This window comes from Sorex araneus, chromosome X (assembly GCF_027595985.1).
Source record: "Sorex araneus isolate mSorAra2 chromosome X, mSorAra2.pri, whole genome shotgun sequence".
NCBI classification, from domain to species: domain Eukaryota; kingdom Metazoa; phylum Chordata; class Mammalia; order Eulipotyphla; family Soricidae; genus Sorex; species Sorex araneus.
In genome coordinates this window covers 117,833,113-117,848,691 of record NC_073313.1, presented here as the reverse complement: position 1 = coordinate 117,848,691, position 15,579 = coordinate 117,833,113, and the positions used below count along the sequence as shown (strand labels likewise).

The window sequence follows — 15,579 nt, the reverse complement described above, 5'->3', positions numbered from 1 at the left end:
GAGTACTACTGACCACTGCAACAGCTAACATTCATTGAGTGCTGCGACCTGTTTTTAGTGCTCTGGACATTGCCCACACTGCCACTAGTAGCTACTAGCGTCTTTATTTGTCCGGGGGACACACCCAGCTGTGCTCAGAGGCTATTCCTGGCTCCGTGCTCAGGAGTGACTCTTCACGATATTCAGAGGACTCTATGTAGTACCAGGGATTCAAACCAGGGTCAGCAGGATGCAAGAAAACACTTCAACTTCTGTATTATCTCTCCAGCCCAACTAATGTCGTTTTTAGGGAAGCAGAAATATTTTCCTTCTTCAATAGAAGTGAACACATTTTTTAAAAACAAATGAAATCTGAGAACTCTAATTCTCGAACTCAAAAGTTGGGAGTTACATAAATTCTAGAACTTCTTTCGATTGAACTTGTAAGCTCAGATAGCCAATTCCTGGCAAGACTGAGGTATTCTTATTAAAGAACTGTGATTTACAGTTATTGATAGTTGAATCTTATGCATATTTCAACACCAATTCCACCACTGGTGTCAACTTCCCTCCACCGGTATTCCCCTATTCCCTCACTACCCCAACACCCATGCCATCCCCACCTGCCAACATATTAGGCACATTATAAAGTTTCAGTGATTGCAGTCTTGATCTCATGTTTTCAGTTCTGTTGAGTCCGTGTTTTGGATACATGGCTATACCACTCATCCATATCACCAGTATAACTGAAGCCCAATTAATGTCATTTTAAAGTAGTGATGAGTAACCATCTTTCTTCCGAGAACCATTTCGATATTTACATCATTTCTGGGCCAGACACAATATAGGTAGACAGGCTGTGGAAAGTCCATGAGATACATCCATGTCTGTCCCATCATCAGGGTCAGATCACAGTGTTTCAAACACTGCCCAAATGCTCCCATTGCCTGGGTTTTGGGGAGTGGGGTTCATTTTGTTTGCTTACTCCTGGTTCTGGACTCAGGGATCACTCCTGACAGGGCTTGGGGGACCCTGTGGTGCTGGGGATCAAACCTGGGTTGATTACATGCAAGGCAAGCACCCTACCCACTGTGGGTCTCTCTTCTGCCTCACTCATTCCTGTTTATTTTTTAATAGAATGGGTTATGCTATTTACAATACTATTAATGATGGCTTCTCAAGCACGTAATACCACACTCATCACCAGTTGTTTCAAAGGTTCTGATAATCGTAAGTTCAAGCTGCTCTTGCCTGTTGATCTGTGATCGGTTTTACTGCTGCTCCTCCTGGAAACCACACGTACTGAGCAAACACGATGGACCCAGACAACGCTTAAGTGTTTTCCAGGACCTAGCACACCTGATTTGAGCCTCACAACAGCCTCTAGATGCTGCTATGACCATCAACTTCAGATAAGGAAGATAAGGCCCAGAGATGTTCTTTTTCTTCTTGAACCAGGGCCAGCAGGGCAACATCCAGTGATGCTCAGGGTTCCTGTGTGACCAGGGATCCAACTCAGGGCCTCATATATGCTAAGCATGTACTCTATCACTTGAGCTATCTCCCTTGCGCTAAGCTATGCATGGAGAGAGGGCACAGGGAGGGAGGGAAAGAAGGAAGAAGGGAAGGAGAGAAGGAGGGAGGTGAAGAAGTATTTTAATCAGCTAAATCTTAATCAGTGGAATTCGATATTAACATTTATTCGAAATGTGGGGACTGGGAGATAGTACAGTGGCTAGGGAACAGGACTAGCATGCACCCATTCCAGGTCTAACTCCCCGGGTAACATGGTTCCCTGAGCACCGCTAGAGCCTTGGAAGGCCACGGCACGACCTAGGTATTCCTGGCACCGCAGGGTCTGAGTAGCATCGTATCCTTGGCCCCTTGCACGAGCTAATGACCACGTTGGCCAAGAATTTCCAATGGAGTTCCTGGACCTCTTGAGCACTGCTGGGGAGACCTCCTTAAACAAAAAGAATGCGACTGATAAGCCAGAAAATACAGTGGGAAAGATGTTTGTCTTGCCACATCCAGCCCTGTTTTGATGCCCAGCACCTCATATGGTCTCTTAAGCACTGCCAAGAGTAATCCCTGAGCACTGCCTAGTGTGACCAATTCATAGATACTGACATAGGATGATAAACATAATGTTAAATAAATGCAGTGAGTATGAAACAGCATGACTAGGACACCAGTGGTACAAGAATATACAGAATAAGCTTCCTCTTTAAAGTCCATATTCTCTCTTAAACACATATCTTTCTATGTCTCTGCATTTTTCTGTGGGGCTTTTTGGGTCACACCCGGCCATACACAGGGGTTACTCCTGGCTCAAGAGCGATAGCACAGCGGCAGGGCATTTGCCTTGCACGTGGCTGACCCGGGTTTGATTCCTCCGCCCCTCTTGGAGAGCCAAATGAATATACCTAACACAAATCATAGATATGCATAAACACACGCCTTCAAACATCTGAAGTATAGGCTCTATCACTCAAACTATCTCCTTACCCCCAATTTTTAATTTTTTTTTTTGGCTTTATGGGTCACACCCGGCAATGCTCAGGGCTGACTCCTGGCTCTGCATTCAGGAATTACTCCTGGCGGTGCTTGGGGACCATATGGGATGCTGGGAATAAAACCTGGGTCAGCCGCGTGCAAGGCAAATGCCCTACCCGCTGTGCTATCGCTCCAGCCCTGGTATGCCTCTGCATTTTTGCTGGCTTGCTCTGTCAAGCTCATATTGTCTCATGAATATGCATTCCCTTATTTCTTTCGCCCTCACATCTTTCTAAGTTTCATTCAATAAAAACTATCTTGCTCCACTAAAAGAGCATATGAAACATGTTTGTGTTTCAGAGATGTCTGGAAATAAAAGGACAATACGTTAATAGCATCTAAGAGTGGAAGTTTTTTCTTCTTTTTATACTTCTGCAATGTTTGAGTGTTCTATTTAATAATGTCCCTATCCTTATCATACAAAAAAGGGATGATGCATTTAACAAGGGGATGGAAACCTCCTTATGATGTGAGCTGCTTTGTCTTACGCCTCTTTCCACTTTCATTCTCTGCCATGTTCTTGTGTCCTCTCAGCAACAAAAGCCCGAAAGACAGACCATCAATTCTGCTCTGCCTAACCTCTAATGGCCCCCAATCTGGTGAGAGGTCAAAATGCCAGGAAACTTGTTAGACTCTTTTTAAAGGGGCCTCTTTACACCAGAGAGGACAGAAGAGAACAGCATTACAGCTATGACACAGCAGTTCCCTCCCCTTGCTTTGCAATCAGAATCCTGTATAAAGGGTCTTTATGCTCCAGTGAAACTACCTACTCATAATGGAAATGGGAATGAGATCTGGGAAAGTTAGAGTAGGGTCAATTTTTCCCCTCAAAACACAGAAGCCCTTATGTTACCATGCATGTGTCTGGTGTTGTCTTGTGTCAAGTATTAGGATCTACCCATGGAATGGGAAAAATTATTCACCTAATACCCAACAGATAAGGGATTAACATCCAGGATATACCAGACATTAGTAGAACTTTACAAGAAGAAAAACCTCCAACCCCATCAAAAAATAGGGCCAAGAAATGAACAGAAACTTCCTCAAAAAAGAAATACAAATGGCCAAAAGGCACATGAAAAAATGCTATACATCACTAATCATCAGGGAAATGAAAATCAAAATAACAATGAGATATCATCTCACACCACAGAAACTGGCAAACATCAAAAAGAACAAGAACAACCACTGCTAGCATGGATGTGGAGAGAAAGAGACTCTCTTTCATTGTTGGTGGGAATGCAACTGGTCCAGTCATTCTGGAAAACAATATGGGAATTCCTTAAAAAAAACTAGAAATTAAGCTTCCATAAGACCCAGCAATACCACATCTGGGAATATATCCAGGGGTGCAAAAAAGCACAGTAGAAATGACATCTGCACCTGTATGTTTGTTGCAGCACTGTTTGCAATAGCCAGAATCTGGAAACAACCCGAGTGCCTGAGAACAGATGACTGGTTAAAGAAACTTTGGTACATCTACACAATGGAATACTATGCAGCTGTTAGGAAAGATGAAGTCATGAAATTTGCTTGTAAGTGGATGGTTATGGAGAGTATCATGCTAAGTGAAATAAGTCAGAGAGAGGGACAGACATAGAATGACTGCACTCATTTGTGGAATATAAAAACACATAATATGAGACTAACACCCAAGCACAGTAGAGACAAAGCCCAGGAAGATTGCTCCACGGTTAGAAGCCTGCCTCATGAGCTAGGGGAGAAGAAAGCTGGGATAGAGAAGGGATCACTAAGAAAATGATGGTTGGAAGGATCGCTCGGGATGGGAGATTTGTGCTGAAAGTAGATAAAGGACCAAACATGATGGCCTCTCGGTATCTGTATTGCAAACCATAATGCCCAAAAGGAGAGAGAAAGAGAGAGTATGAGGAAAATTGTCTACCATAGAGACAGGGGTAGGGTGGGATGGGGGAGAAGGATACTGGGAACATCGGTGGTGGAGAATGTGCACTGATGGAGGGATGGGTGTTCGATCATTGTATGACTGAAACTGAAATATGAAAGATTTGTGACTAACTCATGGTGACTCAATAAAAAAGAAAAGAAAAGAAAAGAAAAGAAAAGAAAAGAAAAGAAAAGAAAAGAAAAGAAAAGAAATAGAAGGAAAGAAAAGGAAAGGAAAAGGAAGGGAGGGGAGGGGAGGGGAGGGGAGGGGAGGGGAGGGGAGGGGAGGGGAGGGGAGGGGAGGGGAGGGGAGGGGAGGGGAGGGGAGGGGAGGGGAGGGAAGGGAAGGGAAGGGGAGGGAAGGGAAGGGAAGGGAAGGGAAGGGAAGGGAAGGGAAGGGAAGGGAAGGGAAAAAGAAAAGTATTGGGCTCTACCCCTACTTCCCAAAGTGGGTGATACCACCCCTGGAGGTCAATGAACTGATCCAGGAGGTGGAAGTAATCTCTGTGCCACCCAGAAACACTTTCTATTTGTTCAATGAAGTAAACTAGATTGGAGGATGGAACACAGAGTACATTATTTTTCTAAAAAGAGGGAGGTAGGCCAGTATGTTTGGAAAACTCTGTGCTAAACACTGGGGATATAGAAGTCAACCAAATATGGCTCTAGTTTAGCTCCTTTCTAGATGCAGGTAGCTCAAAGAATGACCTGACATCTCACTGATAGCTTCACTCTGCACTCCACTGCTCACTTATTCTATACTTTATTTCTCATCTCTACATGTTTTGCATTCCAGATCACAAGACTTTGAGACTCACCTTGAGGTCCTACTGAAAATGTTATGTTGCTAATTTTACCTGCCAATTATTACTAACATGTTCCCAAGTTTCCACTTTCCCTCTCCAACTTAATATCTCCAAAAATACCTTCATACAGACCTTAAGAGAGGGGTCATCACCATGAAAACACTGACCTCAAACTAATAAATAACCCAGGTTGTTGATTTTCTTATTCTGAATGTGCTATCAAGTCTAGACAATCACTCTTTACCTGCTTTATGTAGCGTAACTGAGATTCAGCAATTCCATGAATCAAAGATTCAGGTGAAGAGCTTCTAGGGTTTCCATCACTTGCCAGTTGGGTTGAAGCACCCCACAGCATTTCACGAACAGATGGAGGATTCAGGTCTATATGGAAGTCAGCTGAAATCTTACAATTGTTCTTGATATCAAATAAGGCAAGATTGATAAAGAACGGTTCAACCTGCAAATGAAAACAATTATAGTTATCTACCTTAATATATAATTAAAACTAAGATTCACATTATGTTATGCTCACTTTGGCAGCACACATGCTAAAAAGTACAACAAAGATTCTCGGTGGCAAAGGTATACAAATCAGAAAATAAGTCTTTACATTCCTCATTTACCCCCAATCAGCATTCCTGACTTCAACATTTAGCTGAAGTTACATCGTAGCTTATTTGCATACAATAGCACATTCTAAAATAATAGACTATCAAATTTTCACTATGGTCAGTGGTAAATAATTTCACAACTTTAACATTCTTTAAGTGATGCAGAAAAATCAAAAGCCACATTTAAATATGTCAATTACTCTATGAATAAAATTCTATTCTCTGTGGTTTTATGTAAATTATTTAAACATAATGCCAATGTTATAGAGTCAAAATAAATCTTCTCTGTGTCTACGTTACAGCTTTCCAGATTATACATTTCATAAGAGCTAATATCAGTCAACATCAAATTACTTGACAAAAGCTTTGTCCTATCAGCGGTTCTGGAAGACATGATTCCTACAGATGGCATTTGAAAGCTGGTCACAAAGAGAAATTTCATGCCAGATGGCATAAAGATTAACCCGTTGCACACAGGAAGTCTGCTAGTACATTTCAGTTACTTTGTAAGCAGAGAAATCACCACAGTGGCTATTTTCAACATCCAAACTACAATCGAAAAGTAAATCTGAACAGGAAATGCCGTCTCTGGAAATTTTACATTTATAGTTTTAAGAATTACAGAGCAACTCAAGTGACCCATGACAGTTAATATTAGAATTTTCTGTTCAGAAAAGAATAAATTAACTCTAGAATATTAAGGCGGGCTGAAAAAAAGCGTCTGTAGCTATCTCTGCCTGGCTTGACTATTCCTTATGGACTGCAAATAAGCCAATGTTACAGAATAAATTATTATTTGGAAGATTACACAAACTCTAGGTTTTGGGCACATGCTCTTCTCTTAAATGTCAAGAGGCTATATATACTATCTGCTGTTTTGAATAGGTAAGATACCCATGAATCCTCTCACATTAAAACATATTTTGACTAAAGGAAGATAGGTATGAAACTTTTCTACATCAAATTAATCATAATATGTAGCAAAAAACTTTTCATTCAAATACATTTTCTTTCTGATTGAAGGGAAAATCATACATACATTTGTGGGTGGTCCTTTTGCATTGTCTCCAACTTGACCCAAGATATTGAATGTTAAATCATGGCAACTGACTAGGAATCGCTTATTACATTTTTCTTCAAATGGTTTTATATCAGGTTCAATTCCTGAGAAGTCCAACCTCTACAAAACAGATAATACAGGTCATTTCTAAAAGAAAAGTGGTAAGATGTAAACAAAAAAGTTACAGAATCCAATCTTCTCTGTCCATTTTTCATTTGAACCCTTTCTCATTTTTCAATCTACAAGCCTTACACTAAGGAAAATGCCTTTCTCCCTTTTCAATCTACAAGCCTTATAATAAGAGAAAAATCTACAAGCTCCTACAATAAGAGAAAAATTCCAGTTGGCAATGGGAAAGTTCTACAAAACCCTCCAGGTCATCAATCCCTACCTCCCTCCCAAACTCCTTAGTCCTCATCTTTTAACCATTCTTGTCTTTCCACTCCCACCCTGTTTCAGACACACAAGTCCCCTTAGCTATTTCTCCATTATACCAAGTACACATCCATCTCAGGGCCTTTGCACTTGCTGTCTTATCAATCACTCCACTCACAGATAGATTCATTACTTACTCCCTCGCTTAAATCAAACGTCCAATCAATTGGTGTTTCCACAGAAATCTTTCCTAGTTCCCAATATAAAATTGTACACTAATAGTCTCACTTTCCCTCATTTAGTTTTTCATTATTTCTGTATATTTATTGAGTTTTTTTTTTTTTTTGCTTTTTGGGTCACACCTGGCGATGCACAGGGGTTACTCCTGGCTTTTCACTCAGGAATTACCCCTGGCTGTGCTCAGGGGACCATATGGGATGCTGGGATTTGAACCTGGGTCGGCCGCATGCAAGGCAAACGCCCTACTCGCTGTGCTATCTCTCCTGCCCCCTATTGAGTTTTTTTTTTTATTTCCCACGAAATTGTTTGTTCCAGGATGCTAAGAGTTTCATTTCCTTGATGAACTCTTCAGGACTCAAAATGGCAAGCAAGGGTATTGGAGACATAATAGCTCCAGGGGCCCTGCAGGTAGCTCAAAGGCTCACGCTTTGTATGTCGGACAAATGAGTTTGATCCCTGGCACTGCATGGTCCCATAAGTGCTGCCAGCAGCAATATCCACCTCCTCCAGCACTGATGGGTGTGGTTCAAAAAAAAATCAAACAAAACTAGAATAACTAGAAGAATACCACCAGCACTAATTGGAAGACTTGGTAGAGAGTGATGTTGCTAACTTAATCTACTAAACTTGAATAGTAGATTTTGGGGGGAATAGTGAGTAGAAAGATTTTAGTTTAGCACGTGGAGAACCTGATGCTATGTTGCTAGGAGAGGAGAGGAGAGAAAAAAAAACAGGAGAGAGCTCGGGTGCAGATCTGGATTTAGGAGTCACTGGCATCTAGGGTGAGGAGGAGGAGGACAAGACTAGTGCCCTGGGGACCACCTACGTTTAGATGATGAACAGAGGGAGAGGCGTCTGCTTGGGAAACTGATAAACACTGAGCTTAGCTCCTAACAGAGCCGGGGGAGTGGTACGCTGGTTGCCGCAGATCTATTTTTAAAAATCATCGGTATTCGAAAGGTTTAAAAAAAGTTTTTTTTAAAAAAAAAGGGGTTGGGAGTCAAGGAATTCCTCTTGGCAAGGAGGCATCTGTTCTTCCTCAAAGAAACCCAGGCTCCTCCTCAGCTCACATAGTTTAGGCGATCTAAGTTTATCTGTGCATTCGGCCTGTCTGACCAGACTCACATTCTATTTACAGGAGGAGGAGTAAGACAATCTCCGATACTTTCATTAAACCCAGAGGAATGGTAGACAGGAAATGACTGTGTGAACCTGAGCAGAACATACTGCCAAAATGGGAAAGGCAAGCCAAGAAAGGAGGCTTGCAAAATTGCCTAAGAAGGTCAGCCAAAACAGGTATTAGGCCTGGAAAGTTCGGGCCTAATAAATCCTCCTCAGAGTAGCTGGAAGTTTCATATGTGTACCTGGCATCCTGGTTTTCCGCACTCTGAGTCTATTTATCTACAAAGGAAATACAAATGTGTGGTACTAGACAGCTCCCTCTTGAACACTTATCTATCTGTGGAGCCAAAGCAGGCAAGGCATTGCCATGGAGATCAATTCTAATTTCCGCCCATTTATCTGCTTTCCTTTCTTACACAGACAGTGGAATGTGGAGGAAAACTGAACTACCCACTCCAGCCCCCAAATCCGTTCCTTTCTGAGGCCTGTAAGGTCAAATGCTTTCTGAGACCTGTGCATATGTATGGCCTTGGCAGTTCAAAGTTGGAGTCGTCCCTTTCCCCCAGCCAGTGTCTCTTTATTCTCTAAGGTCAAGGGTAGGAAATGTGCCTTTAGAGACTGGAGCATGAGTACAGTGGGGAAGGTACTCGCCTTGCACAGGGCCAAAAGCCAACTCAGGTCCTATCCCTGGCACCATATGTTTCCCCAAGCACCACCAGGAGCAATTCCTGAGTGCATAGCCAGAAGTAGCCCCAGAGTATCACCGGGTGTGGCCAGAAAACAACCAAAAAAAACGTGCTTCTAAATGCTGAACTGTGGAGGCCAGAAAGCTCAATAGTTAAGCACAGGCTTTGCAAACAGGGGGCCGAGGTCCTATCCCAGCAACACCTGGCCTCAAGGTCACCTCCAGGAGTGATGCCCACGCACAAAGCTGAAGAGCAGTAGCTCCCGAGCACCGATAGGTATGGCCCAAAGACAACCCAACGGAATTTTTTTAAAAACACTAAACTGTGGGGCTGGAGTGATAGCACAGCGGGTAGGGCGTTTGCCTTGCACTCGGCCGACCCAGGTTCGAATCCCAGCATCGCCAGGGGTAATTCCTGAGTGCGTGAGCCAGGAATGACCCCTGTGCATTGCCGGGTGTGAACCAAAAACCAAAAAATAAATAAATAAATAAATAAATAAATAAATAAATAGAAATAAAGACACTAAACTGAAATGAAAGGTAGATACTGTAACATTTTACTTAGACAAGGAAAAACTGGGGGTGCTTTCAATTTCTTGACAAACTCACTCTAATAAGCAACTCAAGTATAAAGGCAGTACAGTTCCATGACCACAAAAACACCACACCACAAGGTTTTTAAAGATACTGGACTTAGTTTCAACCACATTCAATTGGCTTCTTTGTATACAATGAAAGAGCCTGACACGTCCAATTAGAGCCTAATCATTTGGGAGGAGGGGGGGGGTGGCGGGTGAGGAAATCCTAAGCCCTGAGATGCTGAGAACAAGTACATTTCTAAATAAATATCTTAGAGCACTCCCAGGGCCTGTTATATTCTTATTTTTTTAAGTCACCGATTTTATACCAGCAGTGTAATACTGCTCTGGATAACATTAAGAAAACATTTTCAAAAGTTTCTCTATTTCATTTTGTTATATTTTTATTAAGGAAAAATGTTTACATTGTTTATAGACCAAATACATATATATTTTTTCATTTCAAACTGAAAAAATAACTCAAGAGATCAAATGAAGCAAAAAGAAAAAAGGGGGAAAAATCAGTCTTTCTCAAATTATTTTGTATTTTCAAGATATATTTTCATTGATTTAAAAAAAAAACTGCATGCTTATATAACGCATACTTCTCTATTTCAGGAGTCCCAGAGACTATCACAAGAAATCTCACGTAGAAAAAGTAAAAAGAAAAAAATTTATATTCCATTTAATAATTTTATTTTCTTTTAACTTATTTTCTACTATTAAAAGTATTTGTGATACTCTCATACGCAAAAAGTTTCCATTTAAACAAACCAGCAATTTCATTTCAAATATCATGGAAGAATTTAGTTCAAAAATTTTAATATTGGTGGACGTGGAGCCAAGGATGTGGCTCTGTAGAGAACTAGCCTTTTATGTGTGAAGTTCTAGTCTAATCCTTCACACCAAAAAAATTTAATTTCATTAAAATATCATAGGGGCTGGAGCAATAACCCAGCCTTGCACTCGACCGACCTGGGTTCGATTCCCAGCATCCCATATGGTCCCCTGAGCACCATCAGGTGTAATTCCTGAGTGAAGAGCCAGGAGTAACCCTGGTGCATCGCCAGGTGTGACCCAAAAAGAAAAAAAAATCACGGAATTATGGGCAGGAAGATAGCTCAAAGGGGTGGAGTACATGTTTTTCACTCAGGAGCTGTCCTGAGTTTGATCCATGGCACCACATAGTCCCCTAAGCATAGCTAGCTGTGCCTCTTCATATTAAAAAAAAAAAAACTTAAAATACATGGAATAATGGGCTGGAGCAATAGCACAGCAGGTAGGGCTTTTGCCACCCTGGGTTCTATTCCTCCACCCCTCTTGGAGAGCCTGGCAAGCTATCGAGAGTATCTCGCCCGCACGGCAGAGCCTGGCAAGTTCCCCGTGGCGTATTCGATATGCCAAAAATAGTAACAACAAGTCTCACAATGGAGATGTTACTGGTGCCTGCTCGAAAAATATCGATGAGCAACGGGATGACAGAATAAAATATTAGCTCTCTCTATATATAGATATAGATATAGATATACATATGTGTGTATATCTATATCTATCTATCTATCTATCTATCTATATATATATATATATCTTAGCAAAAGTGCCTAAAGTTGAAGTTCCCTGCAGCACTATTTAATGTAAGTGGGATTAAGCTGGACATGTAAAATATCCCAGGCCTCCCATCACAGGAGCAGCCACAGAAGATTGTGCTAGGAGAAAAGGTCACAGAAGAAGCAACTGCCCAGCCAAGGACCCAGGCTTCAGCCACACCCCCGCCAGCAGAGAATGTCAGAGGGGTATGTTCAAGGCCGCACAGCCAGCCACAGTGAACAGAAAGGATTCTGGCCAATGAGATAGAGCTGGGGGAAGGCACAAAACCTCTGGAATGAAAAAATGAAGTAATAATAATGTTGATACACGGTCAAAAAAAAACCCAGGCTATAGGCCTACCTCAAAACTGGAAAATTAATCACAGTTCAGAAAATGTGAGAGTTTTTCTATCTCTGATAGTCATGGCTACTAAATCATAATTGTGTTTACTGAATTTCACTGCAAAATTATCACAGATTTGATGCCAATATTTTTTTACAGAAATGTGAGGTGTGATCATTATATAATGCTTTTTTTAAAAAATGTGCTATTCAGTTTACAATAGCCAAAATCTGGAAAAAACCCGAGTGACCAAGAACAGATGACTGGTTAAAGAAACATTGGTACATCTACACAATGGAATACTATGCAGCTGTCAGAAAAGATGAAGTCGTGAATTTTGCATATAAATGGATCAACATGGAAAGTATCATGCTAAGTGAAATGACCCAGAGAGAGACAGATGGAGAAGAATTGCACTCATCTGTGGAATATAAAACAACAGAATGGAAGACTAACACCCAAGAATAGCAGAAATAAGTACCAGATTTGCTCCATGGCTTGGAAGCTGGCCTCACATGCTGGGGGAAAAGGCAGTTCAGATAGAGAAGGGAACACCAAGTAAAATGTGGTGGGAGGACCCGCTCGGGATGGAAGAGGCATGCTCAAAGCAGAGTATAGTCCGAACATGATGGCCACCCAATAACTCCATTGCTTACCACAACACCCAGGAGAAGAGAGAGAACAAAAGGGAATGCCCTGCCACAGAGGTGGGGGGGGGGGGGTGGGAGGGATGATGGGATCATCAGTGGAGAATGGGCACTAGTGGAGGGATGGGTACTCAAGCTGTGTATGACTGAAACACAAGCAGGAGAATATGTAAATCTGTATCTGTACCCTCACAGTAATTCATTAATTAAAAAATTGTGCTATTACTTAAAAACGGTGTGAGAATTATGTGGTGGTGATGATTATTCAGTGAAATATGGCAATTGGTTAGAAGAGCACCGAATCCATCTCAGAAGTTCTTTATCCACTTTGAGGAGTGAAGCAGTGACTTCAACATTTTACAGAACTTGATTATCTGAATGAGCAACAATCCTAGAATTAAAGGCATCAACCGTTTATACCTGAACTTCTGAATCAAATGAAAAGAGATTCTGTCTTCCATCTCCTCTGCTGAGTTTGTTTAACTGTTCGGTTTCTCTTCCGTACTACAATTTAAAAAAGAAATAGAGACATATAGCAAACATGTCTTTTATAAAAACAGTATTAAATGGCATGCAAGAACCTCACTTATGTGAAACTAGCAATCTGACACAGCTTTTAAAAACATACTATTCTCCACCCCTATACACCACAGACAAAGAACAGCTCCCTAGTGTGGACTGTCAACAGTGACCCATGTTAAACTAGGGACCACATTCTTATACTTGCTAACAATAACATCAAGACTACTAATCAATCTACTTCAACACAGCAAAGTAATCCGAAAGACTTTGGGTGCAAAAGAAAAACATCAATGAGAGAGAAACCGTATTCCATGGAGTATTACAATATAATACTATAATACTATGGAGTATTACAATTTTAATTACTTTAAGAAATACATAATGGAATGCATAGTCTGTACTGACAATGCCTCAGAAAACATATACATCGAACTATACTAAATTACAGAAACCCTAGACTGGAGGATCAGCAGTATAGCCCACAATTCTGGAGAAAGGCTTTGAAGGGTGCTTTTAAATGGAATTTTTATACATTTTTAATAACCAATGTTTCACTTATACTGAAGGTCCTATATCTGATCAGGTTTTATATTCCTTACAGACATGGAAAGTTTTCATTACACTCTTTTACTTATGAATGCAGATACTTAAGCAGTATCTATAATATAGTATTTTCTAACATAAGCCAATATTCCCTTTCCTGGGATAAAACACACTTTTATAGGCCTACTCAGATTTTCCCATTGTCGAGTTTTCTTAATTCTCACTAAATTTTTTCATTTGAAGGATTTATATCTCATGTAAATTTTAAAATACGTTAGCACAGAATTATTCACAAATTGTAATTATATATCTGTAAAAAAGAAAGATATATAGCTTTAAAATACATTACCAACTTATCATTACCAACTTTGCGGAATTTCAAAAGTTTAGTCTATTCATTTATATGTGTGTAGGTGTCACCACCTACATGGTAATAATAATAATAAAAGGATCTCTACCATAAATGGGATTTAAAAAAGAAATAGGGGCTGGAGTGATAGTACAGCAGATAGGGTGTTTGCCTTGCAAGTGGCTGACCTGGGTTTGATCCCAGGAACCCCATATGGTCCCTTCAGTCTGCCAGGAGTGATCTGTGAACACAGAGCCAAGAAGGAATAAGCCCTGAGTACCACCAGGAGTAGCCCAAAGACAAAACCAAAAAAAAGGAACATGTTAAGGAAAAAAACAAATGGTCAAAAGTTATTGGAACAGGAGATTTCATCTATAGAACTGAGTTTACATGGAAGGCAATGTGGGGATGATTCTTTGGGACATTCAGAAAATGGTAGAGGGAAGCGGGCTCTCCCATGATGGGTACAATGTTGGAATGATGTACACAAAAAAGTATAATTAACGGTATTGTAAATCTTGGTCCCTCAATAAAAATGGCTTAAAAATAAAATACAGATAAAATGAAAAAACTTCTAAATTTGCATTAACTTGGTAGTCAGGGAAAAGTCTCAATATAAAGAGATTTGACAAATGAATAGATAATTTTCTTATCCATAATAGTACGAGCATGCTAATCACCTCTATACTTTCAAAAGTGCTCAATTCAAACTACAAAGAGCAGAGTAATTAGCACAAATGATGTCTGTTTATCAAAAACTTTAACTGACGGGGCTGGAGTGATAGTACAGTGGGTAGGGCGTTTGCATTGCACGTGTCCAACCTGGGTTCAATCCTCAGCATCCCATAAGGTCTCCCAAGCACCGCCAGGAGTAATTCCTGAGTGCAGAGCCAGGAGTAACCCCTGAGCATCACTGGGTGTGACCCAAAAAGAAAAAAAAAACTTTAACTGATGAAACTAGTTCTATACATTACATCTAGGTATTTACATATGGAGCAAAGATATGACCTTCATTTGAGACTAATATACTCAAATCATTAGCTTGAATATCATGTTCAATCTCCATCAGTAGCCCCTTGAATGAAGAATATTCTGTGAATGACACACAGTATGTAAACCAAATAATAAACAGCAGATAATATTAATCAAGGAAAATAATTAAGACTTTCCAATCTGTTAGCTGGGACTGACAAATCCCCACTTTAGAAATATTTAACTTATCTTTCGCCATTGCTACCTGCTCACAAATTTACTGTGGTTTGTAACTTAGAAACAGCACTGCTAAATGGAATTCAGCATTGTCTCCATTGAAGGCAAATTGCCATAAGAAAAATGTACCTTCATCAGTTCCGGATGCATGCTCCTTTCCAAACTGGCCATGATGTTCTCACTTTTTCCTTGGCTGCTAGTTTCATCATCTGTAAATTTATTAAAAGCAGATGTTCCAAAGCATGAAGACCATTACTAATCACCGAAGAGGAAGATCCTAACTCACTCTCCTACCCCAGCCTCTCCTACAAGATTTACTGCAAAGAATTCTGATTATGAAAGCAAAGGGAAAATTTTAATGGACTTTTGAAAATCTGCCATGAAGTCCCCATGTATTTTAGACTGGTTATATTTCATGTGTCAGCCCATACAGCGTCAACTCTTTAAAAACACACCCCCCTCA

General features: G+C 40.6%; 1 protein-coding gene across 2 annotated transcripts in view; it reads right to left on the bottom strand.

Moving 5' to 3' along the window:
• The window catches only part of DOCK11 (dedicator of cytokinesis 11), a 265,037-nt gene that overhangs the window by 154,697 nt on the left and 94,761 nt on the right, over positions 1-15,579 (bottom strand). For both annotated transcript variants that reach the window (XM_055120824.1, XM_055120825.1), the window contains exons 9-12: positions 15,246-15,325; positions 12,914-12,997; positions 6,897-7,037; positions 5,491-5,703 (exon numbers count right to left, since the gene is read on the bottom strand). In XM_055120824.1, coding sequence (XP_054976799.1) covers positions 5,491-5,703; positions 6,897-7,037; positions 12,914-12,997; positions 15,246-15,325 — 518 coding nt within the window. The remainder of the gene's footprint in view (positions 1-5,490; positions 5,704-6,896; positions 7,038-12,913; positions 12,998-15,245; positions 15,326-15,579) is intronic.